General features: G+C 44.4%; 1 protein-coding gene across 4 annotated transcripts in view; it reads left to right on the top strand.

The window, feature by feature from the left end:
* Positions 1-652: 652 nt before the first annotated feature.
* The window catches only part of LOC147427305 (protein MICRORCHIDIA 2-like), a 115,939-nt gene continuing 90,192 nt past the window's right edge, over positions 653-26,399 (top strand). The window contains exons 1-2 of one of the 4 annotated variants that reach the window (XM_086499360.1): positions 653-1,008; positions 1,196-1,546. In XM_086499360.1, coding sequence (XP_086355486.1) covers positions 1,207-1,546 — 340 coding nt within the window. In that variant the 5' untranslated portion in view covers positions 653-1,008; positions 1,196-1,206. Of the gene's footprint in view, positions 1,009-1,130; positions 1,547-26,399 lie in introns of all 4 variants that reach the window. The other 3 variants (XM_086499361.1, XM_086499358.1, XM_086499359.1) reach the window with 3 other exon arrangements.

The raw sequence follows: 26,399 nt of genomic DNA, 5'->3' as shown, positions 1-26,399 counted from the left end.
CCTTTTGCTCCTAAAATTCATCCCCCCTCTCGCTTTATGTCTCTCTTACACACACTTGCAATTACCATGGTCTCTCTCTCTCTCTCTCTCTCTCTCTCTCAAACATATACATGCACAATTACTGTCTTTGTTACGTCACCATTCTCTCTCTCTCTCTCTCTCTCTCTCTCATATACACACAATGACACACGTCTAAGTCACATGCCTTAAAATGGGCAATGAAACCTTAGTGAGGGTATGGAGGCCTACCACAAGGCAGGTGCATACTGAAAGCACAAGAGAACGTTTTGGCTTGCCACCGGTGGCAAAGGCCTTAGCATTTGGTGGTGTTATTTTAGCTTTGGATCTAAGGCCATCATGATTTTATGTGGGGTGTGTGGGTTGTCATTATTTGAAGAAAAAAGTGATCATGAAATGTTGAATGATGTCATAGATGCTTTAAGGAGATATCCCTTCAAAGTTTCCTTTGAAACACAAAAACGTGCTTTCTCAATTTAGCTTGAAGATCTTAATCTGTTTCACTTTGACAAAGTAGTGTACAATTTCATTGATGGACACTCACCCAATTTGATGTTCCTCCAACTTAACTTAGTTGGGACTATTTTTTAGCATTTGTTGAACTTGTTACCCTAGACATGGAGGAAGCTTGTAATGGAGGGAAACCGGAAGGCGGGATTATGAATTAATAGCTGTGATCAGAGGCTTTCAAAAGATGGAATTTGACTGCGGTGCTGATGGGCCCATTCTTACGATAGATCCTTCCCTGGTTTGTAACAACCTCGTTCTCGCAGCAAAGTTCTCTGCACGAGGTCTGCATCCCTCTCGCGCTCGCTGCTCATCTACTTAATCGCCATCGCTGCCAGTCTTGCCTCGCTGCGCCAAGCATTTCAATCGGCTTTCCTTCAGCTGCCCTCTTCCTGATTGTCCTTGCGCATATTTCATTGCTGCCATTGTATGAACTCGCGTTTCCGCAGATTGGCGCTGAAGCTCGCGTTTCTCTTCTCACAGGTATTGACTTTTTCTCCGACAATATATACTCTCATGCCCAATCCGTGTTAAAGATTTAAAATACGAAAGTGGCATTGCTGCCCTCTGGCTCATTCTTTTCATACATTAGCTTCTTTTGCCAGGTAAGAAAGAGTGTGTTCGTGGGACAAGACGAGCTCACAATCAATCGTCATTTTTTTACGTGCAGAGATAGAAAGTATGAAGGAAGATGTGATTGACCTGATCAGCGACGAGGAGGACAGCGGCGATGAATCTTTCGAAAGGAAGCCCGCACAGCTTGGCAAAGTTAAGAAAGAAGATGGAGGGTTTGAACATGTTGACGAAAGTGGGGCAACTGCTAAAGCAAGTGTGAAGCTAGAAGAAGTTCCATTTGGCCAGCATAGTTCCTCTGGAGCTACATTTTTGAGTGCCCCTCCCCCACCAAAACCTGCTGCAGGGGTGCAGGGAAAGTCCATAACACGTCAGTTCTGGAAGGCTGGGGACTATGAAGTACAATCATCTTCGACTCCCTCTCTTCCAAGTATTCTTTCTTTCCACGGTATTAGATGGGCATGTCTGTACGGGTTTTAAGTACAATGTTTAGTAGAATCAGCTCGTTTTCACGGGCTGATATTTGTGGGTTGCTTTCTTTTTTTGAGATCTTTTTTGCTATATGGGCCTCTCTTCATAGAGGAACTTATTTCTATCTTATAAAGGAACATAGAACGTTTCTCATGTGTTTGAAGGACAGATAAGATGAGCTGAAACTATGCTACAAACTCAAGAAGAACGATGTTATAGCAAGAACTCTCACTGAAAGAACTAAAGCAAAATAAACCTAATATGTAGGAGTCTAATAGGTGGATACATCCAATATAGATGGTAATAAAAGTGGTATAACTATATGGCAAATTTGAAAATTTCTTTTGAATGTGAGAAACACGTTTTGTCCCCTGATTTGAGTTTGTTTCGAAACGTTTTGAGTGTTTTGGGTTTCGTTTTGTTTCGAAGGGATGAAACATATTTTCATGTGACTATGGGTATATGTTTGAGTAACATGACACTCGAATAAGAAATGTATCAAAACTCCTATTAAACGCATGAAATGCATGACACTCGAATAAGAAATGTATCAAAACTCCTATTAAAGGCATGAAATGCATATGCAAGGCGTAGATGGCTGATACAAGCATGTGATGGCACCCCAAATTCCACCATTTGTTGATGGCACAATCTTCAAGTTGTTTGCTACGCTTGATCGGTGATCCAATTGTGACATATCAAAGACAAAAATGCGAAGTATGGCTAAGAAGAGGTGTGATGAGAAGATTGTTCGTCAGTGAATCTTGGGTGTAAGAGGCTTGAACACCCAAGCGAGAATTCAATAGCAACATATGGACGGCAACAACCGAACTTGAAAAAACACACAACACACACACAAAGAGAGAGAGAGAGAGAGAGAGAGAGAGAGAGAGAGAGAGAGAGAGAGAGAGAGAGAGAGAGAGAGAGAGAGAGAGAGAGAGAGAGAGAGAGAGAGAGATTTTTAACGTCTATGTCAGGCCGAAATCGGCCTATGAGACAAATCAAATGTACATGGTGTGTATGTCATCCGTCTATCGGAAAGACAAATGAAACAAAACTGAACTGAATGTAGGTAGGTAGGGGAGTATCTGAGGAGGGATGGAGCTCTATCTCTAGGGGTATATGCATGTCTATATGCTCAAGGTAGTACAATCATGAGAATGAGAATGCATCAAGCTATCTAGCTCCATCCTGTACAAATGGGGGGATGTAAGATGTGGTACATGGGCGGGGCTGGTGCCAAGGCTACCCGGATGAAAGCTGTCGGGTCGGCCCTCATCTGAGCTACTCGCTCCTCAGTGGCACGGCGCTCCCGGGCTCGGATCTCCTCGATCTGTCGGTGGTGGGAGCTCGCGCCCCTGTAGCCTGTGACTCGTGGTCGTCGTCTAGCTCGGCTCACCTCCGCCTGTGGGAGTGTCACTCCCCTCTGAGTGTCTGGTGAGGGAGGGGCGGCAATCCTCTGAAAGAAGTCTGTGAGCTGCGACTGTCTCCCCTCTGTCTGTGTAGCTGTGCGTGGCTGTAGTAGTGTGTCCCGATGGCTCTGTATCTCTAGTAAGAAGCGTCTGAGCTGTCTCTGATCTCTAGAGTCCATGATCTCTCGGAGAGTGGGCTGTCCTCTGAATAAGGCCTCATACTTGCCTCTGATCTCAGTGTATGCTCTGCATCTACATACAAAGTGCTCCTCACTCTCCACCTCCTCTGTGCAGGCTCTGCAGACTCGCTCCTCCCTGGGAACACCAGTATGTCTCCCGATCTCAATCTCTAACCTGTGTGAAGCCACTCTCAGCTGACCAATCGCCACCCGTGAGCTATGTGGCATATATTTTTTCCATATAGCGTGGTCTCTGTATGAACCCCCCAGACAGTATGGTGAGAAACTGGTCTCTGTAATCTGACATCCTCGTCCCCAAGCCAGGTGACTCCCAGACTCTCCTGGTGTATAGCTGCCACAGATCCTGTCTCAATACCAAGTTCCTCTCACTGCGAGAGAGGTGAACAGATGGTGAGTGGGGGTCGTACTGGAATGGTGGTAGGCTCTCCATGTCAAGACCGTGTCCCTCAAACCATGCTCTGACCTGTGAGTACCATGCTCTCTCATGCCCACTCTCTGATAGCTGTATAGCTGCCTCAAATGCTCTACGAGTAAGTCTGTTAGGAGGTAGCTCTCTCATCCTCTGGATGAAGCAGACTGTCTGGAATAGTGCCTCTACAACCATAGGTGGTGTGGCGAGCTCGGCTCTAATAATGTCATGTGGCACTGTCTTCTTGCTGCGGAGCAAGCGTGAGATCATACATACCTGTGGCCTCTCAAGCTGTGTCCACTGGTCAGCTGTCAATCCTGGTGCCCATACTGCCGCCGAGTACATCAGGGCCGGGGTGACTAAGGTGTCGAAAAGCCACCCCTTTGTGCGGGGCTCCTGAAAGTGTGCCTGGTGGCATCTCCGCTCTAGCATGGTCAGAGCTGCATATCCTCGAGTGAGCCTGTCAGCAGCAGCCTGCCTCATAGTGAAGGGTCCTGGTAGGCTGGTGAATGTGATGCCAAGGTAGACATAGGAGGTGACTACATCAACCTGTCCTCCTGCTGCTGTGAAGGTGGCAGCGCTCCTCACTGCACTGGATGTGTGAAAGATCATGACCTTGGTTTTGCCAAGGTTCACAGTCAACCCCCTGTGTGTGCTGAATTCGTCCAAGGCCTCAAGATGGCGTTGCAAGCCCTCGGGTGACTCTGAAATCAACACAATATCATCAGCATATAACATGATGTGGACCGGAGTACTTGCCAAGTCGCTCCCCTCTCCCCCTGCTCGTAGTATGTAGTCGGAGATCTCGTCGATGTAGAGCCCAAAGAGTGTCGGGGAGAGTGGGCATCCTTGCTTAACACCAATGGTGCTAGCAATGGTCTCTGAAAAGCCGCCTGGGCAACGAACTCGACCCGTCACCCTCTCGTAGAGAGTATATATGGCCCAAATCATCTCTGTTGGTACCCCAATGCTGTGAAGGCGCTGGAAGAGTCTCTCGCGTGGGACTGTGTCAAAGGCCTTGCGGAGAGAGAGAGAGAGAGAGAGAGAGAGAGAGAGAGAGAGAGAGAGAGAGAGAGAGAGAGAGAGAGAGAGAGAGAGAGAGAGAGAGAGAGAGAGAGAGAGAGAGAGAGAGAGAGAGAGAGAGAGAGATGCCTTGAAGTGGCGGAATTTTGCTTCTAAATGCACTGTCCTCAAAGACTGGCGACCCTTTCGGTATTTATTTATTGAATTGATGCTTCACAAAGTACTAGGCCGAGGTGCTCTACTTCACAATTGCTTCCTAACTCATTTGATGAAGAGACCCCCCAAGGCATTAATTTATAGGGTTACATGGGTCCCTAAAAGTAGGGCGCGTAGATGGCTTTTTGACTGCGAAAAGCTTCTTCGCAAAATGCTTCTTCAGTCGCTAACGCTAAAACAACATTAGACTTGGCCGTAAAGATGTCTACATTGTAGCCCATATTTTGTGGCTCACGTGTCGTGTGAAAGAGATAAAATTTTGCAATTATTTCATCTTTTTGACACGTATTCAAACATTATTAGGTGCAGTGGAAATGAGATGGTGAAGATCTAGATTTTACACTTCTATAAATCCTTTACATCCTTTTGTCACAAAAATACGGAAGTGAAAACTGACTGTTAAATGCAATTTATATACTCAAGAGACTTTGGAGAGAAAGAGAGAAATCTCGACACATTATTGGGGACCAGAAGATGGGTTGGTCCCTCCCCATAAAGAGAATATCTGTATTACTAAGGGAGAATTCTTTACAAGCAGAGGAATGGGGCGAAAGCCCGTCCTCTATTCTTTCTTGTCCTTTTTCTTCTTCTGACTGAGAGAGTAGAAGAACTGCTCTCCTGACTACTGCGAGGATCTTTCCTCTTCTGTGAGATTTTCGGAAGCTCTCGTAGATGAGAGTCTATCTACCACAAAACTCATTGGAAGCTCTCAAAAACGAGAGTCTATCTTCCGCTAACTATGTCTCTTTAGACATAATCATTCCTGCAGTCAACCCACGAAAGAAACATGCAAAACACACGCACACACGCTTGTTGTAATTTTCTGCACATAACCAGAAATTGTTAGTTGAGCGGGTTCCAATGCCGAAACGGAGGTTCTTTTCGCGACGGAAACGCTCCAAACTTTGTGTATGTGTAGAGTAGGTAGAGAGGAATAAGATCCTACTAAAGCTTTGCTGAAATTCACCCTAATACAGGTGATTAGGGACTGAAAACAGAGAATTTGCAGCAGCTAGTAGAGAGAGAAAGAGAGTTTTCTAGTACTTTAAGCGATGAAACTTCTCCCACAGCTGCCTACGACCATGAGAGGCCTTGTTCTAGGTGATGGGTGCACAGAGGCTCCACATACACCACAAGGTGTTGCTCTCAAGCTTCAATGGAGAGCTTCACTGCGTAGAGGACGTTCAACTTAGGGGGGGTAGTGCACTGCCAACCTGGCAAGAGGGGGAGGGGTTGCTCTCTTATAGCCTCACAGAAGAGGGGCTGCTAGCATGAAGAGAGGGAGTGAGAGAGGGAGAGAGAGATTGCATGGGTAAGTGTGCCAAGTGGCACACTTAATAATTTAAAAACCATTCAACTTTTGACTTTAAAAGTCCTATGCTAATTAATGAAATGTGCAATTAAGTGCACAACTGCACACATAGATGCAACCAATCAAATTGTTAGCTGCTCCCCAGCGCAATGCCGTATCGACATTGCTCTGGCATTATCTGTTCGTACTTGTTCGGCCATTTGGTCCAGCGCAAATCATTTAAGAATACTTCTAACTAACTTATCCTAAGGCCGTAAAATAATCAGGTCTTAGGGTTATTATTATAAGGACCCCATCTCATTCCTGTGCTTGCACTAACGCGCGTAATTTTCTGAGCCTGAAATGTGAGGCTACTATCTACCGCTTCATTGAAGACCCGATTTCCCAATCGCTAGGGCTTCATGATATTTTCTGTTAGGGTCTCCCTGAGGTGCACTGGCCCAAACTTCGGCGCACTTGAGGCCCCAGAACTGCTAAATCTATTCTGATGTGCACACAACTAATTAGATAATTCTTTTCTTGTAAATAAATTAATTATTTACAAAGTCTGACATAGTTACATCCCTCTTGGTTTTAAACAGTTGACCTCAACTGTAGAGCGTCAACATAACTGTGCAAGATGTCTGGGTAGTCCTTAAGATCGGACTCAGTCATCCACTTTGCATCTAAAGGAGTGTAATTCTTGAACTTGACTAAATACTTTCGATGTAGACTCTTCGACTTGAGTTGTCTCTCCGAGTGGTGTATTGTCTGTTCAGGTTGAAGGATTTCCTCAGTCTCTTCGACTTCTGGAGGATCTTCTTGTATTGGCGCCATTGGAGGAGGTCCAACCTATGGTCGGAGGAGACTAACATGAAAAGCATTATGGATGCTCCAGTTAGAAGGCAAATCCAATCTGAAAGTCACGTCATTGACTTTATCTGTAATTTTGAAAGGGCCGTAAAATCTATGGGAAAGTTTGACAACTTTCCCTTTGCCGACCCGCTTTTTCAATCTAGCTTTCTCAAACCGAAGCAGGACATATTGTCCTTTTTCAAGATTGAGATTCCTTCTGTGCTTGTCTGCTTTTCTCTTCTGTTGCTCTTGAGTACGAAGAATCGCTTGCTTTACTTGTTGATGGGCAATATCAATATTGCGCACAAATTCATCTGCGGTGAAGATGTTTTCTTTGGTAACCATAATAGGAAGTAAGAGTGGCTTCCCATATATAATTTCGAAGGGAGCTTTACCAGTTGAGGAATGTATGGTATTATTATACGCAAACTCAACTATTGGTAAGTATTGTTTCCATTCGGATTGTCGTTCCGAAACATAGCACTTGAGGAGATCTAAAACAGTGGCATTAGCGATTTCGCTTTGACCATCTATTTGAGGATGATAAGCTGATGAAAAATCAAGCTTAGTTCCCAAGTTTTCGAACAATGCCTGCCAAAATAGACTAGTCATGCGGGAATCTCTATCGTTGACAATAGTCGTTGGCAATCCATTGTGTTTAAAAATCTGAGCTAGAAATATTCTAGCCATGTGATCAACTTTGATCGTCTTCTTCACTGGAAGGAAATGTGCTTGCTTACTGAATCTGTCTACTATAGTCCAGATTGCATCATTTCTATTCTTGGATCTAGAAAGATCCGTAATAAAATCCATGGCAATACTTTCCATGGCGTGTTAGGCACAGGGAGCGGCTGAAGCTTGCCATAAACTTTATGTCTGTCATATTTTACTTTTTGACAGACTAAACACTCACGTACATGTTTTTCAATGTCCGCACAGAGTGTTGGCCCAAAGAAATACCTTTTGAGGGCACTAGTGGTGGAAGCAATTCCCCGATGCCCGGCATAAGGAGAATTATGTGCTTCATCCATCACCTTCTGTCGTAAGGGTTGAGCTATGCATATTGCTTGTTGACGATAGAGCGTATTATCCCTAATGGAATAAGGTGGCCTTGAGTGACCAGCTTGAAGATCTGCCCAAATTGTGGCAAAGTCTGGATCTTGAGGATACATCTCGTTGAGAGATTCTAGTTCCTCATGATAAATTGTTGTTAGTGCATTGATCTTTGGACGTTTGGAGAGAGTATGAAACCGGCCTGTTCAATCCAAAAAGGGTGGTAGACTTTAGACTTAAACCTTATTTGCTTTCACCCATTTAATTTTTCGCTCACTTTATCTGTACTTTCAAGACACAACAAAGGGGAGGGGGATATAGGCTGTTAGATTGCACTTGTATGAGTAGACCGACACCAGATTGGCCCCTAACTTAGGCGCCCCTTTCGGTATTTCTCTATTGTTTAAAAGAGGGAATAAACGTTGTGGTTCCCTACAAGCTGCCCCGCACAAGCTTGACTGAATTTCAACTGTTTCTGCCCGATTTCGGCAACATAACTGTACTAGGACCCTTCACAGTCAGTATTCCCACGCATTGAATGACTTTCCCGACGCATACGGGCACTTTGCAAAACCTGGCGAGAATTTGCGGCACGCTGAATTCTCTGTTTTCAGCCCCAAAAATGCGCCAGATCACTTGTACAGCGGTCCCCTCGCATCCCCGAACCTCTTGGGGGTATTAGGGACCGTTTAGGGCAAAACCCTAGACCTGCAAAAATACACAGCAGGCTGTAATTTACTGTTTTGGGCTCCGTTTCGCGTGCTGGTCGCATCCGTAGCAAGTCCTCGAGCTCTCGCACCTGTAGGGCTACTTGCCCTTTGAATCGGATGAGATTTCTGGCGTGAAACCTCTCCGAATTCACCTGTATCTGCGGGGGATTAGTTGCTAGCTAATCCAGTACTTGTGCAAGAGGCTCTTGCCTCGGCAATCGTTCATGAATCCACACAACTGTACATTGGTCAATTGAAAAGCCCAATAGAGGGGCATAACATACTGCCATAGGGGGGAGAGAGGGCTTTGCGTAGCGTGCAGGGCATCACTCTTGGCACCACACTGTACATAGGAGGGAAAGGAAGCACTCCATAGCTCTTAACCTGTGACAAAATCTGAAAATGAGCTTCTTTGCTCTTCAAATTCAGCGCCACCTTCTCTTGCATGAGTAAAGTGCACCAGAATGTGCCACTTGGCGCATTTACAAGCATTTTCCCGTTTCGGGGTTGCCGCCTAAAAATCTCCCAACCGGTTGCCCATTTGACTTCACGGCAGAGTAAGAAAATGTTCTCCTTGTCATTCCGGAGGTAATGACGCAAACACATTTTCAAATCCCAAAATAGCAGTTCCCTAAATTTTAGGAGATGCTGCCATTGTATCTTTCTAGGTCATATGACCCCCTTTGTACATTGTAGCCACACCCATAACTGAAATGTAGCCTCTGTAGCAAAGGATTCCACTTTGGCTAGTCAATGACCCCACTTTGGCTAACCATAGTCTTTGTCCAACCTTAGTGCTCTCTTGCCCTCAGGCTCGGACTCCCTTTGGATAGTTCCACACTAGCTATGCAATGTAGGGCAGTTAGATTTCTCGAGGGGTGTTTCCAAAAAGTGAAAGTAAATAAATAATAAGAAAGAAATCAACAAAAAGGATAGATAGTAGTCACACGCTGGTGACATACCCCTCTCTTGAAATCTCAAACGTCCTCGTTTGTATCTATGTCGTACATGCTCACAGTCAACACCGATGTATTCAACACTTGTCGACACATGTATGACACATACATGCTCATTGTCAACCCTGGTGTATTCAACACCTCGTCGACACATGTATTGCCTGCGTGTGAACCCTGTCCCAATGACATAGTGGTAGCTTCGCACTCTGCCATTGCTTTGAGTCACTATCTTTCCAATGACAAAATGGCAGCTACACATTTTGCCACTGTCTTATAGTACATGTTGGGTCCAGTAACACTTTCGAGCATACCCAAACCGACAATTTAAGAATGCAGCTACACATGTACCCTTTAATAGAAGCAATTTCTGTATCCTTGACAAACTGACAAGAAATACTCACTTCTATAGCACTAACCATACTTTTGGACATTCCATAAGAGCAATTGTCAAACTGACAATCTGTACAACTCTAACATTCATGTAACAGGTATTTCATTTGAGCTCACTTTAAATACCATGTACATCATTTGTTTCAAAAGCCATTGTCACACTGACAATCCATGTAGCTTTGAAACTCAAGGGGTCAAGGTAGGTTGCAAATCGAAGGCTTCAAGGTAAAGTGATAACACAGTTGGTGACTCTGCAAGTTCACCTTCTTCCATCCACTTAGCATCCATTGGTTGATAGTTTTTGAACTTTAACAAGTAATGCCTAACAACCTTGCCTTCCACTTTTCTTTCCTCATGTGCCAAAATCTGTTCGGGGACCAAGATCTCGTCAAGTTCCTCGACTTCCGGTTGATCTTCAACTGGCATATCTTCTGGCACATCACCCACATAGGGTCTCAGAAGACTCACATGAAACGCATTGTGAATCTTCCAACTCTCAGGAAATTTCAGCCTATATGCAACATCACTGATTATGTCGCATACTTGAAAAGGCCCATAGTAACGCATGCTGAGCTTTGGAAACAGTCTTTCCTTGCCCTTCATCTTCTTTAATCTTGCCTTTTCAAAGCGTAGAAGCACCCAATCACCAAGTGAATATACCACTTCACGACGGTGACGATCAGCTGCTTTCTTTTGCTTTGCCTGAGTCTTTTCTAAGGCCACTTTGACCTTCTTGTACATTTCATCCATGTCTTGAACATACTTATCTGCTTCAAATATCTTGTCCTTTGTATGCAGTATGGGAGGAACTTTCTTGCCACCTTCAACTATCTCAAAAGGTGCCTTGTTAGTTGATGAATGCACTGTATTATTGTATGCATACTCCACCAATGGCAAATACTGCTCCCACTTTCCTTTATGCTCTGACACATAAGACTTCAGTAGATCTAGGACAATAGAATTTGCCTCTTCTGACTGCCCATCTGTTTGAGGATGAAATGACGAAGAGAATTTGAGCGTGGTGCCCATATTCTCAAACAAGCCTCTCCAGAACAAACTTGTCATGCGTGGATCACGGTCGCTAACAATCGACTGTGGCATGCCATGATACTTGAAAATATTGCTCATAAAGAAGCGTGCCATCTGATCTGGTTTTATCTTCTTCTTGACAGGAATAAAATGAGCCTGTTTGCTGAATCTGCAAATAATGGTCCAAATACCATCTGCAAATAATGGTCCACATGCATAATTTGAAAGTGGAACATGGACAAGATATTTGCCCATCTCATATGCTTCTCAGATAACTTTGCCTGTGTCAAGAAGTATCGCAAGGTCTGATGGTCCGTTTGGACAACAAAGTCTGGACCTAGCAGGTAGTGTTTCCAACTTAAGAGCGCATGAATCACAGCCAGTAACTCTTTCTCATAGATCTGCATGGTCATCTCTGGCCCTTGCAAAATTCTACTCTCATAGGCTACTACCCTGCTATCTTGCATTAGCACTGCACCAATGCTACTACCACAGGCATCACATTGGACCACAAATGACTTCCTAAGATCTGGCAACACAATGACTGGATCTGAAGTCATCTTTTCCTTTAAGAGATTAAAAGCTAAAATCTCTTTCTGTGTCCATCTAGAGGTGATTGCCTTCTTTTGAAGAGCATGTAAAGGTGAAGCAATCTCAGCGAAATTTCGGATAAACCTTCTGTAATAGGAGCATAGTCCCAAGAAACTTCGGACATCGTGCACCGTCTTTAAATTTGGCCATGACTTGATCGCTTCAACTCTTGCAGGATCCATTCTGACACCATCCTTTGAGACAATGTGTCCCAGAAAGTGAATCTCTTCCAAAAAAAATTCACTTTTCTTTGCATTGATGAGCAACCTATGACTGCGTAGCTCTTTGAACACAATGGCCAAGTGATGCCTATGCTCCTCTTCATTCTTTGAGTAGACTATCATGTCATCAAAGTATGTACCAACAAATTGCTGGTGTGGACAGAAAATTCTGTCCATCATCCGATTGAACGTAGCAGGAGCATTTGTGAGACCAAAAGGCATCACTGAAAATTCGTAAAGGCCAAACGTTGTTCTAAAAGCAGTCTTGTGCACATCCTCTGATCTCATGCGGATTTGATGGTACCCACTTTAGATCTATCCTGCTAAACATAGCTGCTCCTTCTAACTTGTCCAAAATATCATCAATTCTAGGTATAGGGAACCTATTCTTGATGGTATTCTTGTTCAGTGCACGGTAGTCTATGCACATACGCCATGAGCCATCCTTTTTCTACACCAACAACACTGGAGGACAGAATGGAGATGAACTGGGCTGAATCAGCCCCTTTTCTAACAGCTCTTGTACTTGGCCCATTATCTCTTTTTGTTGAGCCGCACTAACCCTGTACGGAGGCTTATTTGGTGGGCTACTGCCTGGCACCAAATCTATCGCATGGTCCTCGGGTCTCTCTGGCGGTAATTGAGACGGTAATGAATCGGAAAAACAGTCACTATACTGTTGTAAAAACATTGACCTTTCTTTATCTAGCACATATAAATTTGATTCATCACAATCTGACACTTCACGTGCAAAAACCAAGTACGCAGAAAGATGCTTTTTCATTACAAAAGTAATAGCAGAAGCTGATACAGTGGGAATAGACTCCCCTTTAAGCTTTACATCCAGAATGTGAGTCTTTCCCCTGCTCTGTACAGTGATCTTTTTGTTGTAGGCATCCATGATTCCCTGTACACGAAACAACCAAGGAATACCTAACAACACATCACATCCGTCCAGTGGCATGATATAAAATTCTTCATCATCTACATAGGACTGGATATGTAGGCGCAACTTTCCAATGATGGGTGTCACAGTCTCTGTATGGCCAGGACATGCCAAACCTGCCTCTGCTGTATACCCAATCTCTTCATGTCTGATTCCCAACTTTGAAGCCAATTCCGGGGAAATGAAATTGGCTTTGGCACCTGAATCAAAGAAGATAAGCAATGTGTGATCCGTGACCTTTCCCCATGCTCTGCAAAGCTCACTTGCATCTGAATTTGGCTTGTCGCCCACCATATCTGGCACTAGACCAGGCATGGGCTTCTTTCCTTTCTTGTCCTCCTTGTCTTCAGAATCAGCTGGCCTTTTCTTTGTAGGACAATTGTAAGCAATGTGGCCAAGCTGCTCACAGATGAAGCATTTGTTCTTTGACCTCAGGACCTTCTTTTGCTCTTCCGTCTTGCGAGGAAAACGTCTTTTCCATTGCTTCGCTGGTCTCTTTTCTGATTCAGCCATAGCTTTGTCTTTCCCTGCGTTGGCTAGCTCCTGAGTCACTTTCGGAGCCTCCTTGGGAACATACTTCTTCGCTGAATTTTTCTTGGCTGATCCTTCCTTGACGCTTGTATTGAATTCACAATCTTCTCCCTTGAGAAAACCATTGCCAGTGTTTGCTACCTCGATGAGCTGCGTCAAAGTAGTGACTTTGGTCTTCGTGCAGTATTTTCTCAATCCTTTGGGTAGGCCACAACAGTATTTTTCAATCTGTTCTGTCAATGGCACAAACCTATAGGAAGTTATTGGAAGTAGAGCTTTCCAAAACTTCTGATTGTAGTCATCCAGATTCTTGCAAGTGGCAGTAATAAGCTGGTGCCATTCTGTCATGACATTTGCTTCAAAGTCATCAGATAACCATGCTGCTGCAAAAATCTGCTTGAAGTAAATCCATGTGGACGGAGCTTACCCTTGCAACAATAAAGTTGTCCACCATTGTCCCGCATTCCCTGTCAAGAAAGTGGTTGCCTTGCGGACCTTTGAAGCCTCTGTAAAGTTTCCCCCATGCATAGGCCTTGTCAAACTGCTGGTAGAATAAAAGAGCCTTCTTCTTGTCATTAAACCTTGTAAAGGTCGTGAAAGTCACACCTTTGCCACCTTCTTTGTACGGAGTTGGCCTCTCCAGCGGCGTTAAATTGTCATATGGAAGTGACTGAAACATGGGAATACTGTTAGGGTTCATTTGTGTTCCCTGACCGCAATTAAGTTGACCTGGAAATGCCATATTTGGCTACTGATTTGTAATTCCAACATACCGAAATTTGCATGTGGCATCCCAAATTGGCCCTGAGTGCTTTGAAACCCTGGTAGCATGCCCGTGACACCATACATGGGGTTAGGCATCATCGTTTGAGTACTCCCGAACACTGTTCCTGGCGTGTAAAACTGATTTCCAAGTGCATGACCAGCCATGCTTTGGAATATCGATCCACCTCCAAAATAGCCAGGCTGTACTGAAAGTGGTGGGAAGACCTGTTGCATAGCTTGTAGGTTGCTTCCCTGCCCATTAGAACTAGCTATAGGTTGCTGAAAATTGGCTGGCTCAACTGGTACAGCTTGAAAGACTGGCATCTCAGCCACCTGTTCTTGCACCTTAGGCACAGGTTGTGGAGACTGCATGTTCTCCGTCAAGTGTACAGGTGTTTCCATTGACTGTGCAGTATGAATCACCTGTCCTCGAGCCTTAACAGGCTTTTGAATATGATCCAGTGACCCAACTTGCTGAGACGGAACAGGAGGTTGCAGAAAGGCTAAAAACCTCGGGTTCTGCATTACTTGTGTGAACATAGCCACAGCAGTAGCCAACTGGGTCCTGAATATATCATCATCCGTCTGTGGTGGTCTTGAAGACTCACCCACTTCATGTGTCTGTTGACCCTGTGAAGAGGAAACCTCTTCAGTCACATCATCTGGTCTGTCAGCCATTATTGCAATTCTCTGTGTCTGGTCTATGATCCCCTGTGTCTTCAAACCCAACCTGACCAAGGCTCACTTCTATGGGAAAAAGTGATTTAATCCCATCGATGGAACCATGAAACCGGCCCGTTCAATCCAAAAAGGGTGGGGGATACAGGCTGCTAGATTGTACCTATATGAGTAGACCGACACCAGATTGGCCCCTAACTTAGGTGCCCCTTTCGGTATTTCTTTATTGTTTAAAAGAGGGAATAAACGTTGTGGTTCCCTACAAGCTGCCCCGCACAAGCTTGACTGAATTTCAACTGTTTCGGCCCGATTTCGGCAGCATAACTATACTAGGACCCTTCACAGTCAGTATTCCCACGCATTGAATGACTTTCCCGACGCATACGGGCACTTTGCAAAACCTGGCGAGAATCTGCGGGACGCTGAATTCTCTGTTTTCAGCCCCAAAAATGCTCTAGATCACCTGTACAGCGGTCCCCTCGCATCCCCGAACCTCTTGGGGGTATTAGGGACCGTTTAGGGCCAAAACCCTAAACCTCCAAAAATACACAACAGGCTGTAATTTACTGTTTTGGGCTCCGTTTCGCGTGCCGGTGGCATTCGTAGCAAGTCCTCGAGCTTTCGCACCTGTAGGGCTACTTGCCCTTTGAATGGGACGAGATTTCTGGCGTGAAACCTCTCCGGATTTACCTGTACTTGCGAGGGATTAGCCGCCAGCTAATCCAGTACCTGTGCAAGAGCCTCTTGCCTCGGCAATCGCTCATGAATCCACACAACTGTACATTGGTCAATTGAAAAGCCCACTAGAGGGGCATAACATACTGCCATAGGGGAGAGAGAGGGCAGTGCGTAGCGTGTAGGGCATCACTCTTGGCACCGCACTGTACATAGGAGGGAAAGGAAGCACTCCATAGCTCTTAACCTGTGACAAAATCTGAAAATGAGCCTCTTTGCTCTTCAAATTCAGCGCCATCTTCTCTTGCATGAGTAAAGTGCACCAGAATGTGCCACTTGACGCATTTACAAGCATTTTCCCGTTTCGGGGTTGCCGCCTAAAAATCTCCCAACCGGTTGCCCATTTGACTTCACGGCAGAGTAAGAAAATGTTCTCCTTGTCATTCCGGAGGTAATGACGCAAACACATTTTCAGGTCCCAAAAATAGCAGTTCCCTAAATTTTAGGAGATGTTGCCATTGTATCTTTCTACGTCATCTGACCCCCTTTGTACACTGTAGCCACACCCAGAACTGAAATGTAGCCTCTGTAGCAAAGGATTCCACTTTGGCTAGTCAATGACCCCACTTTGGCTAACCATAGTCTTTGTCCAACCTTAGTGCTCTCTTGCCCTCAAGCCTGGACTCCCTCTGGACAGTTTCACATTAGCTATGCAATGCAGGGCAGTTAGATTTCCCGAGGGGTGTTTTGCAAAAAGTGAAAGTAAATAAATAATAAGAAAGAAATCAACAAAAAGGATAGATAGTAGTCACACACTGGTGACAGAGCATCTGCAACTGCATTCTTCGGTCCAGCAGTATGTAAAATCTGAAAATGGAACATTGAAAGAAAGTTGGCCCATCTCATCTGCTTTTCTGATAACTTTTTCTGTGTGAGAAAGTAGCGAAGAGTTTGATGATCTGTCTTGATAATAAAATCAGCTCCTAACAGATAGTGTTTCCAAATGGAAAGAGCATGAATTACTGCCATTAACTTTTTCTCGTATATGGAAACATGCAACTCTGCATCTTTAAGGCACCGACTTTCGTAAGCTATGGCGTGACCCTCTTGGTTCAAGACTGCTCCTATACAATCTCCAGATGCATCGCAATATACCTCGAAAGGTTTGCGAAGATCAACGACGGTGAGAACAAGTCCGTGATTGAGTAGATACTTAAGCTTTTCAAAAGCTTGTTTTTGTCCAGACCCCCAATGGAATGGAATCCGCTTCTTTGTCAGGTCATGAAGGGGACCTGCTATAGTGGCAAAGACTCGAATGAAACGCCGATAATAAGAACAGAGGGCAAGGAAACTTCGTACATTATGTACTGTAGTTGGCGTAGGCCAATCTACAACTGCTTGAATCTTATCAGGGTCCATTCTCACCTGGTTGTGAGATACTATATGGCCCAAATTGTGGATTTCTTTTAGAAAGAACTCACTCTTCTTAGCATTCACAAATAATTTGTGTTTGCGTAATTCTTCAAACACTAAGGCGAGATGCTTATAGTGTTCGTCTTCCGTCTCTGAGAAGATTAAGACGTCATCAAAGAAAACGCGTGTGAAGCTTCTATATGAGTGGAAGATTCTATCCATCATTCTATTGAATGTGGCTGGTGCATTAGTGAGTCCAAAAGGCATCACTAAGAATTCATACAACCTGAAGGTTGTTCTAAATGAAGTCTTATGCACATCCTGAGGAGCTATGCGGATTTGACAATAACCGCTCTTCAAGTCTATACGACTAAAGATACTTGCTCCTTGTAACTTGTCAAGAATGTCGTCAATCCGAGGGATTGGAAATCGATTCTTGATTGTGATCTTGTTTAGAGATCTATAGTCTATGCACATGCGGAACGTGCCATCCTTTTTCTATACTAGCAAGACAGATGAACAATATGGAGAAGTACTAGGCCTTATTAAGCCTTTCTCCAAAAGTTCGTTAACTTGCTTGAGAATTTCCTCTTGTTGCATTAGACTAACTCGATAAGAGGGCTGATTTGGAGGAGAACTTCTTGGGATCAAATCAATTGTATGATCTTTAGGTTGAGGAGGTGGGAGTTCATTTGGAAGTTCATCTACAAAACAATCTTTATAACTTTCTAATAACTTAAGTCTTTTTTGCTCTAAGGAGGAAGAAAGTTGTGAAGTAGACACATCTCTCTCTCTCTTGCAAAAATCAAGTACGCTGAAACACACTTTTTCATTACTTTCTCGATGGCAATGTGATTGGCGATAGGGATATGCCAATCACCTGCATCGGCAAGTACAAGATACTCCTTTCCTTTATGAGCAAAGGATAAGTATTTTTGAACATAGTCAGGAATGGGATGCATCTTGTAGTGCCAAGGCATTCCCAAGATAACATTGCATCCTTCAAGTGAAGCTAGTAAGAAAGACTCTTGATCTTTGTAGTTTTCGACCTTTAGATTCAACTTTCCTATGATTGGAGTAGAGTTAGAGTTCTGCCCTTTGAAAGCAGATTGTGCTTGAATAGAAACTCCAAAACGATTGGGCTGTAAGTTCAGGTCATCAGCTAGCTTTGTAGAGATGAAGTTGTCTGTACTGTCAGGGTCAAACAAAATAAGAGCCAGTTGGTTGTTTATACTACCCTATGCTTTGAGAAGAGCTCTTTCTTTTCCATCCTTGGTTGTATTTCCCTGTACATCTGGGACTGCATTGGAAGAGGGTGGTTGCGGAGGTTTGGTAGGACAATCACCTTTCATATGACCAACATGTTCGCACTTGAAGCATTTTCCTTCACTAATGTAGGTTCGCAACTCAGCAGGAGAGAGATATCTCCCTTTCTTGGGTTGATTTGGCTTTGCTTCTGCTTCGGAGGCGGTTCTTTTCTTCTTTTGCGAAGAAGAAGTAGAGATAGGCTGCTCATGGAGAGCCTTTTGCTTGGCATGGTAAGTGCTTTGCTCCATCTTCCTGGGAGTACCCTTGTTATGTATTCCATCAGCTATGCGGGCTGATTCCATAAGTATTTGCAAGTTACCTCGAGGGTAAAGCTTCATAGCCTTTTGCAAGGCTTCATGCAAACCTGCTTCAAAGTTGCGCATCTTTTCCGAATCATCTTGAATGGAGTGACTTTCAAGAGAACGTCCCAAAACCTATCCACATAGCGTGGAACAGTTTCGTTCTCCGATTGTGAAAGTTGATCCCATTCTTTCTTTACCTCTTTCTCATAGTCTGGAGGAAGGAACTGCTGGCGATGCCTTTCAGGTACATACTGACATGGCGAAGCTTGGATCTTTCTTTAAAATTCCCTTCAGCAAATGCAACTTCGAATTGGCGGATGAAAGCCAAAGCTTTGTCATTATCACGCCGTCCATTGTAGGTGTCGAATTTCACATCTTTGTCTCCCGACTTGAATGTTTTCTGCCTGTGGTGCTTCTTCTTATGGTGCTCCTTCTTTCTGTGCTTAGACTCCTTGTGGACAGGAGTCCTTTCCCTTGAATGCACCACTTGCTGCAACGGGTCGTCCAGAAACATGTCCTCCGGAGTAACTATGTCATCCAGATCCTTCATGAAAGAGAACTGAGGGGAATCAGGGGGATCCTGCTCTTGAACCTTTGGATTAAACCGCACATGACTTTTTGGAGGTTTCCTCTGCCTCTCGTGCATGCGGCAGGTTCCAATCAAAGGATCTTTCCTTGGTTTTGGTGTCGTTGGGTTCTGCGGGATTTCTCCCGACCCCATCGGCATTTTCTTCTTCCCTTTCTCAAGAGTAGGAGAATCTTTTGGATTTCTGGATGGGAGAGAGCTTTTTGCAACTCTTCCACTTGTTTTGAAGGAGAGAGAACTCTATCTCGCGTCCTCCCATTTCTGCAGTCTGCCAAGAGTCGTCAATCCCTTAAGGAAGAGAGAGATGACCTTGCTCTGATACCATTGTCACAAAAATATGGAAGCGAAAACTGACTGCTAAATGCAATTTATATACTCAAGAGACTTTGGAGAGAAAGAGAGAAAGCTTGACACATTATTGGGGACCAGAAGATGGGTTGGTCCCTCCCCATAAAGAGAATATCTGTATTACTAAGGGAGAATTCTTTACAAGCAGAGGAATGGGGCGAAAGCCCGTCCTCTATTCTTTCTTGTCCTTTTTCTTCTTCTGACTGAGAGAGTAGAAGAACTGCTCTCCTGACTACTGCGAGGATCTTTCCTCTTCTGTGAGATTTTGGGAAGCTCTCGTAGATGAGAGTCTATCTTTCACAAAACTCATTGGAAGCTCTCAAAAACGAGAGTCTATCTTTCGCTAACCATGTCTCTTTAGACATAATCATTCCTGCAGTCAACCCACGAAAGAAACATGCAAAACACACGCACACACGCTTGCTGTAATTTTCTGCACATAACCAGAAATTGTTAGTTGAGCGGGTTCCAATGCCGAAACGGAGGTTCTTTTCGCGACGGAAACGCTCCAAACTTTGTGTATGTGTAGAGTAGGTAGAGAGGAATAAGATCCTACTAAAGCTTTGCTGAAATTCACCCTAATACAGGTGATTAGGGGCTGAAAACAAAGAATTTGCAACAGCTAGTAGAGAGAGAAAGAGAGTTTTCTACTACTTTAAGCGATGAAACTTCTCCCACAGCTGCCTACGACCATGAGAGGCCTTGTTCTAGGTGATGGGTGCACAGAGGCTCCACATACACCACAAGGTGTTGCTCTCAAGCTTCAATGGAGAGCTTCACTGCGTAGAGGACGTTCAACTTAGGGGGGGTAGTGCACTGCCAACCTGGCAAGAGGGGGAGGGGTTGCTCTCTTATAGCCTCACAGAAGAGGGGGCGCTAGCATGGAGAGAGAGAGAGAGAGAGAGAGAGAGAGAGAGATTGCATGGCTAAGTGTGCCAAGTGGCATACTTAATAATTTAAAAACCATTCAACTTTGACTTTAAAAGTCCTATGCTAATTAATGAAACGTGCAATTAAGTGCACAACTGCACACATAGATGCAACCAATTAAATTGTTAGCTGCTCCCTAGCGCAATGCCGTACCGACACTGCTCTGGCATTACCTGTTCGCACTTGTCCGGCCATTTGGTCCAGCGCAAATCATTTAAGAATACTTTTAACTAACTTATCCCAAGGCCGTAAAATAATCAGGTCTTAGGGTTATTATTCTAAGGACCCCATCTCATTCCTGTGCTTGCACTAGCGCGCGTAATTTTCTGAGCCTGAAATGTGAGGCTACTATCTACCCCTTCATTGAAGACCCGATTTCCCAATCGCTAGGGCTTTAGGGTATTTTCTGCTAGGGTCTCCCTGAGGTGCACTGGCCCAAACTTGGGCGCACCTGAGGCCCCAGAATTGCTAAATCTATTCTGATGTCCACACAACTAATTAGATAGTTCTTTTCTCGTAAATAAATTAATTATTTACAAAGTCTGAGATAGTTACACCTTTGCTTGCGTTAGTGATTCCTTTTAGCTTGAAATGATGGTTCCTTTTACTTTTCCTTGGAGAGAGGGAATGAGAGAGTGCGGTAGAGATGTGGAGGGAGAGAGAAAGAGAGGAGAGGAGAATGACACCGATGGGGTCCCAACCAACCCTCTCAAGGGTCCCTCACACCGTTGCCGATGTGGTATTTGCTTTAAATTGCGTAAATAGAATGTACACACATGCAATACCTCAAGTGTAGACTCTACTGGCTCGAATGGGGAATGTTGCCGCGGTAACTCCTCGAGACAAGGCACCTCCGGGGCTGATTTGATGCACCTTTGGATCCTTCTCGATTTGGGACTGTGGATGGCCATGAAGGGGAAGATCTAGAGCTGAATTGCGCTCTCGATGTGAGAGGAATGAAGGGTTGAAGACACAGATCTCGATGATGGACAACAATGGGAGCACTCGATGATGGCGAGGGAATTGTTGAAGGGAGGCTTGATGGGTTGCCGAAGTATCGGACCGCAATGAGGATAGTTAGTGATTGTAGTTTCGAGCCAATCTAGCAAGGGAAGGGTTGAACACTGAAAATGCTAGGAGATAGCGCTAGGGCTGATCTGGTACTTACAAGCAAAAACGTTGTGGCTGGTTGCTCTTGTAGAAAACGCAAGATTGAGAGAACTCCAAAACGCTAGGGTTGATGGGAGCAAAAACGTTGGGCTGATGTGCTCCTTGATCTAGTGATAGGAACTTTGCGCTCAAATGCTAGGCCAAGGACTCCCTTTATAGGCCAAATTTGTTGGTTATAAACTCCTTTAGATTGAGGTAGGGCAAATTGTCCAACTACCGAACAAATTAAATCATTAAATGGTTTAATTTATAAGTTTTTGTTCAAGGCTAAGTTTCGGGTGAAATTGTTGCACATCTGTTGATTCGGGAATCCGATTAACGTGGTGAATGAAGCGTTGAATTCCTCTAACCTAAAACTATATGCACGTCATGCCAGATACCCACCATAGTGCAACATTTGTCAAAACGCTTGCGCAATCCAATTATGCACGAGGGTTTCAAAACTAAAAAATTGGTTCTAGATGTCGATGAAGCATGCCCACATAGTGCATAGAGCCATGTGCACGTGACATCCCCTCCTGTGTAAGGTGAGGTATTGGTACCGAACTCCATGCATGCCAGAAGATGGTTGTGGATGAAGTTCCTTCTAGATGATGTCCTCTACGACTAGTTTAACCCCATGTCACTCACGGCCTATGTTGATAAAAGTTCAATTTTTCTTCATATTTTTAAAGCACTCACTCTTTGAAGTCTCAACACTTCTATGCACAAAAACAACAAAACTATGTACCCCGCATAACTGGCCCATATCCGTAGAGACAGCTGGCACACATTGCATTTATATACTTTGTACAAGCATGCTTTATTTACATCCAAGGGTCCCAAAAGCACAAAAAAACAACTCTCAAAGTCTTTGGGATTGCCCGCACCATTTCGGAAAAACACGTGACAACGTGACCAAATATTGGAAGACCAACTTACCTTTCACTTTCCTTTCCTTGTGTGCAAGGACTTGTTCTAGAACGAGTGCAAGGACTTGTTCTAGAACGAGAATCTCTTTTGTCTCTTCCACTTTGGGTTGCTCCTTTGACTCCATGTCCTCTGGCACCACACCTTTGAAAGGTTTGAAGAGACTGAGATGAAAAGCATTTTGAATCTTCCAAGTATTTGGCAACTTCAGTCAAAAGATACATCGTTTATCTTTTCTTGAATGTGGAAGGGCCCGTAGCATTGCATACTAATCTTAGAAGTACCCAATCATTCTCCTTCAATTGCAAGTGTAAGGTGCAACGGAAGTGAATGTTGAACTTTGCTTAAGATGAGTGCTCCGAATTGTGCTCAAGGTTTCTTTTTCTTACGGAAGGGAGAGCCTTTCGTTCCTTTACTGAGAGAGTGCAAATGATCACAAACAAAGTGGATAAACACTGTGCATGAAGGTACTGAGACTGAGAGATAGAGAGAGAGGAATACGACACCAGAATGTTGTCAAACCCTCCTCTGAAGGCCCCACTCTCTATGGCGAGAGCGGTTTTCTATTGATTGCACAAATCTCTACAATGCAATGGACTTGCTGACGATGTCGACGACGATGAGGACGACGACTAGAGTCTAGACAGGATGAAATCAGAAAACGCTAATGGCTGAAATCTGCAAATCGTGTATCTGCTGAATTTTGACTCTATGTCGGTGACGACGATGCGATGACGACACGCTGAAAACGCAGATGCTGAAATCTGCATTTTCCGGGTTGAATCTGCAAACGTTGGCTGATTTGATTGTGCGGCGAGGATTTGCTGCGGGAAGGTGAGATCTGCGAGGTTTGGGGCTTGATCTGCGGAGTCTATACGCTGAAAACTGAAAACATTGATCTATATGCTGGTTCTGTCGCGGAGAAACTGCAAAACGCTGAGGCTAAATTGCTGTTCAAAAACGCTAGGCTGATTTGGGGTCTCGCTGCAAAAACGCTAGGTGATTTGCTGAGTGTTGTTGTCTCTAGGCTGAACTGCAAGTTGCAAAGCGTTGGGCTGATCTGTACTTGAGAAATTCGCTGGTTCTATTGCTGAAACGTTAGGTTGACTGTCGGGGGGGTCTTGCCAAGAAGGTGCACTGTTGAACACAAGGTTCCTGCTGCCTCTTCTGCCAAAAAACACTAGCGCTAGCTTTTCTTATATACATGCTTGGTCAAATTGCCTTACCCAGTTTCCCAACAAAGTCACTTATTAATAATAAGTGAAAAATGGCTAAAATAGGGAAAATAGGTATGTGCACTGTAAAAATGCTCTTGATGGGTTCTAATGGTAATCTGATGATCATGCTGTGTGCAACCAGAGGATATGCATCTACTCTAAGTGCCTCGACATGCACGGTCTGCGAACAGACTCACAAAAGTGCCAGAACACTTCCTAAGCTAGGCTAACTGAACCGAACCCTAGTCATGAAGTAGCTTGTCCACGTACACATAGGGTTAAATGTGCACGTGATAGCAAGTCGCGTAGATGCTTGTCCGTTGCCTTCCTATGTTTTGCTTGAGACTTTTGCAAAGCCTCTTTTACCTTGGCAAAAGCAGGCTTCGGATCATGTGTACTGTTCTGCTTCAAAATTCTTATCCTTGGTGTAGAGAATCAATTATTGACACCCTCGATAATCTCAAATGGCACCTTCCCTGCAGATATGTGAACAATGTTATAAGCGAACTCCAAGAAAGGAAAATATTTTTTTCACTAATTATTATTGTTAAAGATATAAGACTTTAACAAGTTCAAAACCATTGAATTGGCTATCTTCAATTGCCTATCTGTCTATGGATGAAACAACAATGAAAATTTAGACCGAGTGTCTACATTCTCCCACAATGCTCTCCAAAACAAACTTGTGAATCTGGGGTCTCTATCTGACACTATAGAAGTAGGCATGCCTTGTAGTCTGAAAATGTGTAAAACAAACAGTTTGCCCAATTGAGATTTGGTTGATTTGGTGCGGTTTTGGACTTGATTGAGAGAGAAGGAGCTTGCTGTTTTTTCTCTTGGGTTTCTTCAAGTTTGGGGTAGATTTCGGTGTCACGTGCGCACTTCACTTGCGCCACGTGGACAAGCTTCTGCTACAATCTAGTGTCAGTCGTAGTCTAGCATAGGACCTAGCCGGGCACTTTGTGATCCTCTAGCAGGACGTGCATGTCCAGGCCGGTCATAGTTGCATACCCTCACTTGCACAGTTAAGTCACTTAAGCATAACATGACATTTATTTAAAGTAGGTAGAGCAAATGGCTAAAAGACCTATAAAAGAAGCCCTTTGGGTGCTAGAAGGTAGAAGAGACAGAAGACGAAGTAGTATCGACAGTACCCTCTTCTCAGCAATACCTAGCAACCATTAGCAACCATTAGCGTTTTCAACCAACCTTGGCGTTCTCCCATTAGTCACCAGAGTTGTCAGCTACCAAAACGCCAGCAGCCCATCAGCGTGTTTTTGGTCAGTTTTAAGCCCTTTCGTCATTGCCAGCAGTTTCTCCATCACAGTAGATTTCAGCCTTCAGCCCATTAGCACCACCAGCATTTTTCAGCCCTAAGCACCCTGAATTCAGTGATCAGCCCTTGCGGATCAGCGACGTTTTCAGATAAGCCAGCAAGACCAGCGTTTTCAGTTTTTCAGCCATCACCGTCCTTGGCGATAGAAGATCAGCCCACACCCTCGTTGTCGTAGTCGTCGTCGTAGTACCAAGCATCTTCTGCAGAATCCATTACCCCTCATCATCGTCGCTGTCGCAGTATCCCAGTATCTAGTACCCCTTGCGTTTTGGCTTGGCTCTTGCCTAGCTTAGCGTAGGGATCATCAGGACCTCCGTGTCCTTAGCACCCAAGTACGAAAGTACCCAGTAGTACTAAGTACCTGTAGTATCAAGCACAACACTACCCCTCTGCACCTCAGAAGTACCCAACATCAGTCGCATCAAAGCATCTCAACATTTAACATCTTTTTATCAGCATTGTGCAAGAAATAAAGCAAGTACTTGCTCTGGCCACAGAGCAAGGGGGCCCTTGAGGGTCTCTCTCTCTCTCTCTCTCTCTCTCTCTCTCTCTCTGTGCGCTTCTCTCCCTTCCATTCAGTCCAGTTCTTTCAAGTGAGTAAAGTAACCTTGTGTTTGTGCGGAGTACTATCCGAGCTAAAATCCTTAAACACTTCTGTTGCACCTGACAATGGAGGCTATGGACCCTCGTCTACGACTTCCTTGACTCTACCCTTGTTTAACCCGACCTCTCTTTAGCGAAGGGAATCCGATGGAGGTTTCAAGATGTCTAGCAATGCTAGATTGTTTTGGTTTTCCCAGATGGAGTCATGTTGCCATGCCTCCCCGCAAGGGGAGCAAGCATGCGATTGTTGGATCCAGAGGGGAAGCTATTCATTTCCAACTTCTTCTTCAGAGAGAAGTGTTTGGACAACAGTAGGATCTTCTTCAACACTTCTTGAGCAGGTTTCTATGGTTGTGTTTTCTTGGAGGAGATGGATTGGTAGATTTGTTGTGCCTTTTGCAAATTCATGTCTTTCTTGGAATTGTAGACGGAGCTACCTATCTGATGGGTATCAGGTTGATGATTCGGTTGCACTTTTGTACCAGATTGTGGATATTGGATGACAAAGGGGGATCTTGTTCCTTCTTGAAGTAGAGATGCTCTTTGATTTTCTCTTGTTCATCTAAGGATGGAAAATCTAGTTCTAGCTTCAGTAGTCTTGCTCATTTTGTATGTAGCAGTTCAGGTGTATGTTCCAGTGCTTGTGCTGGAGTTGGCTTTGATAGGTAGAGGAGGATACTTCTATCTTTCAAACCACTTCTTGTTTGATCATCTGATTTCTTTGGATGAGGTTTAGGTGGAGCATGTGGTGCGAGAC

Source organism: Adiantum capillus-veneris, chromosome 24 (genome assembly GCF_014529385.1).
Source record: "Adiantum capillus-veneris isolate H3 chromosome 24, ASM1452938v2, whole genome shotgun sequence".
In the NCBI taxonomy this organism is placed as follows: domain Eukaryota; kingdom Viridiplantae; phylum Streptophyta; class Polypodiopsida; order Polypodiales; family Pteridaceae; genus Adiantum; species Adiantum capillus-veneris.
The sequence above is the reverse complement of the archived record's forward strand: the minus strand, read 5'-3'. Positions and strand labels throughout refer to the sequence as shown.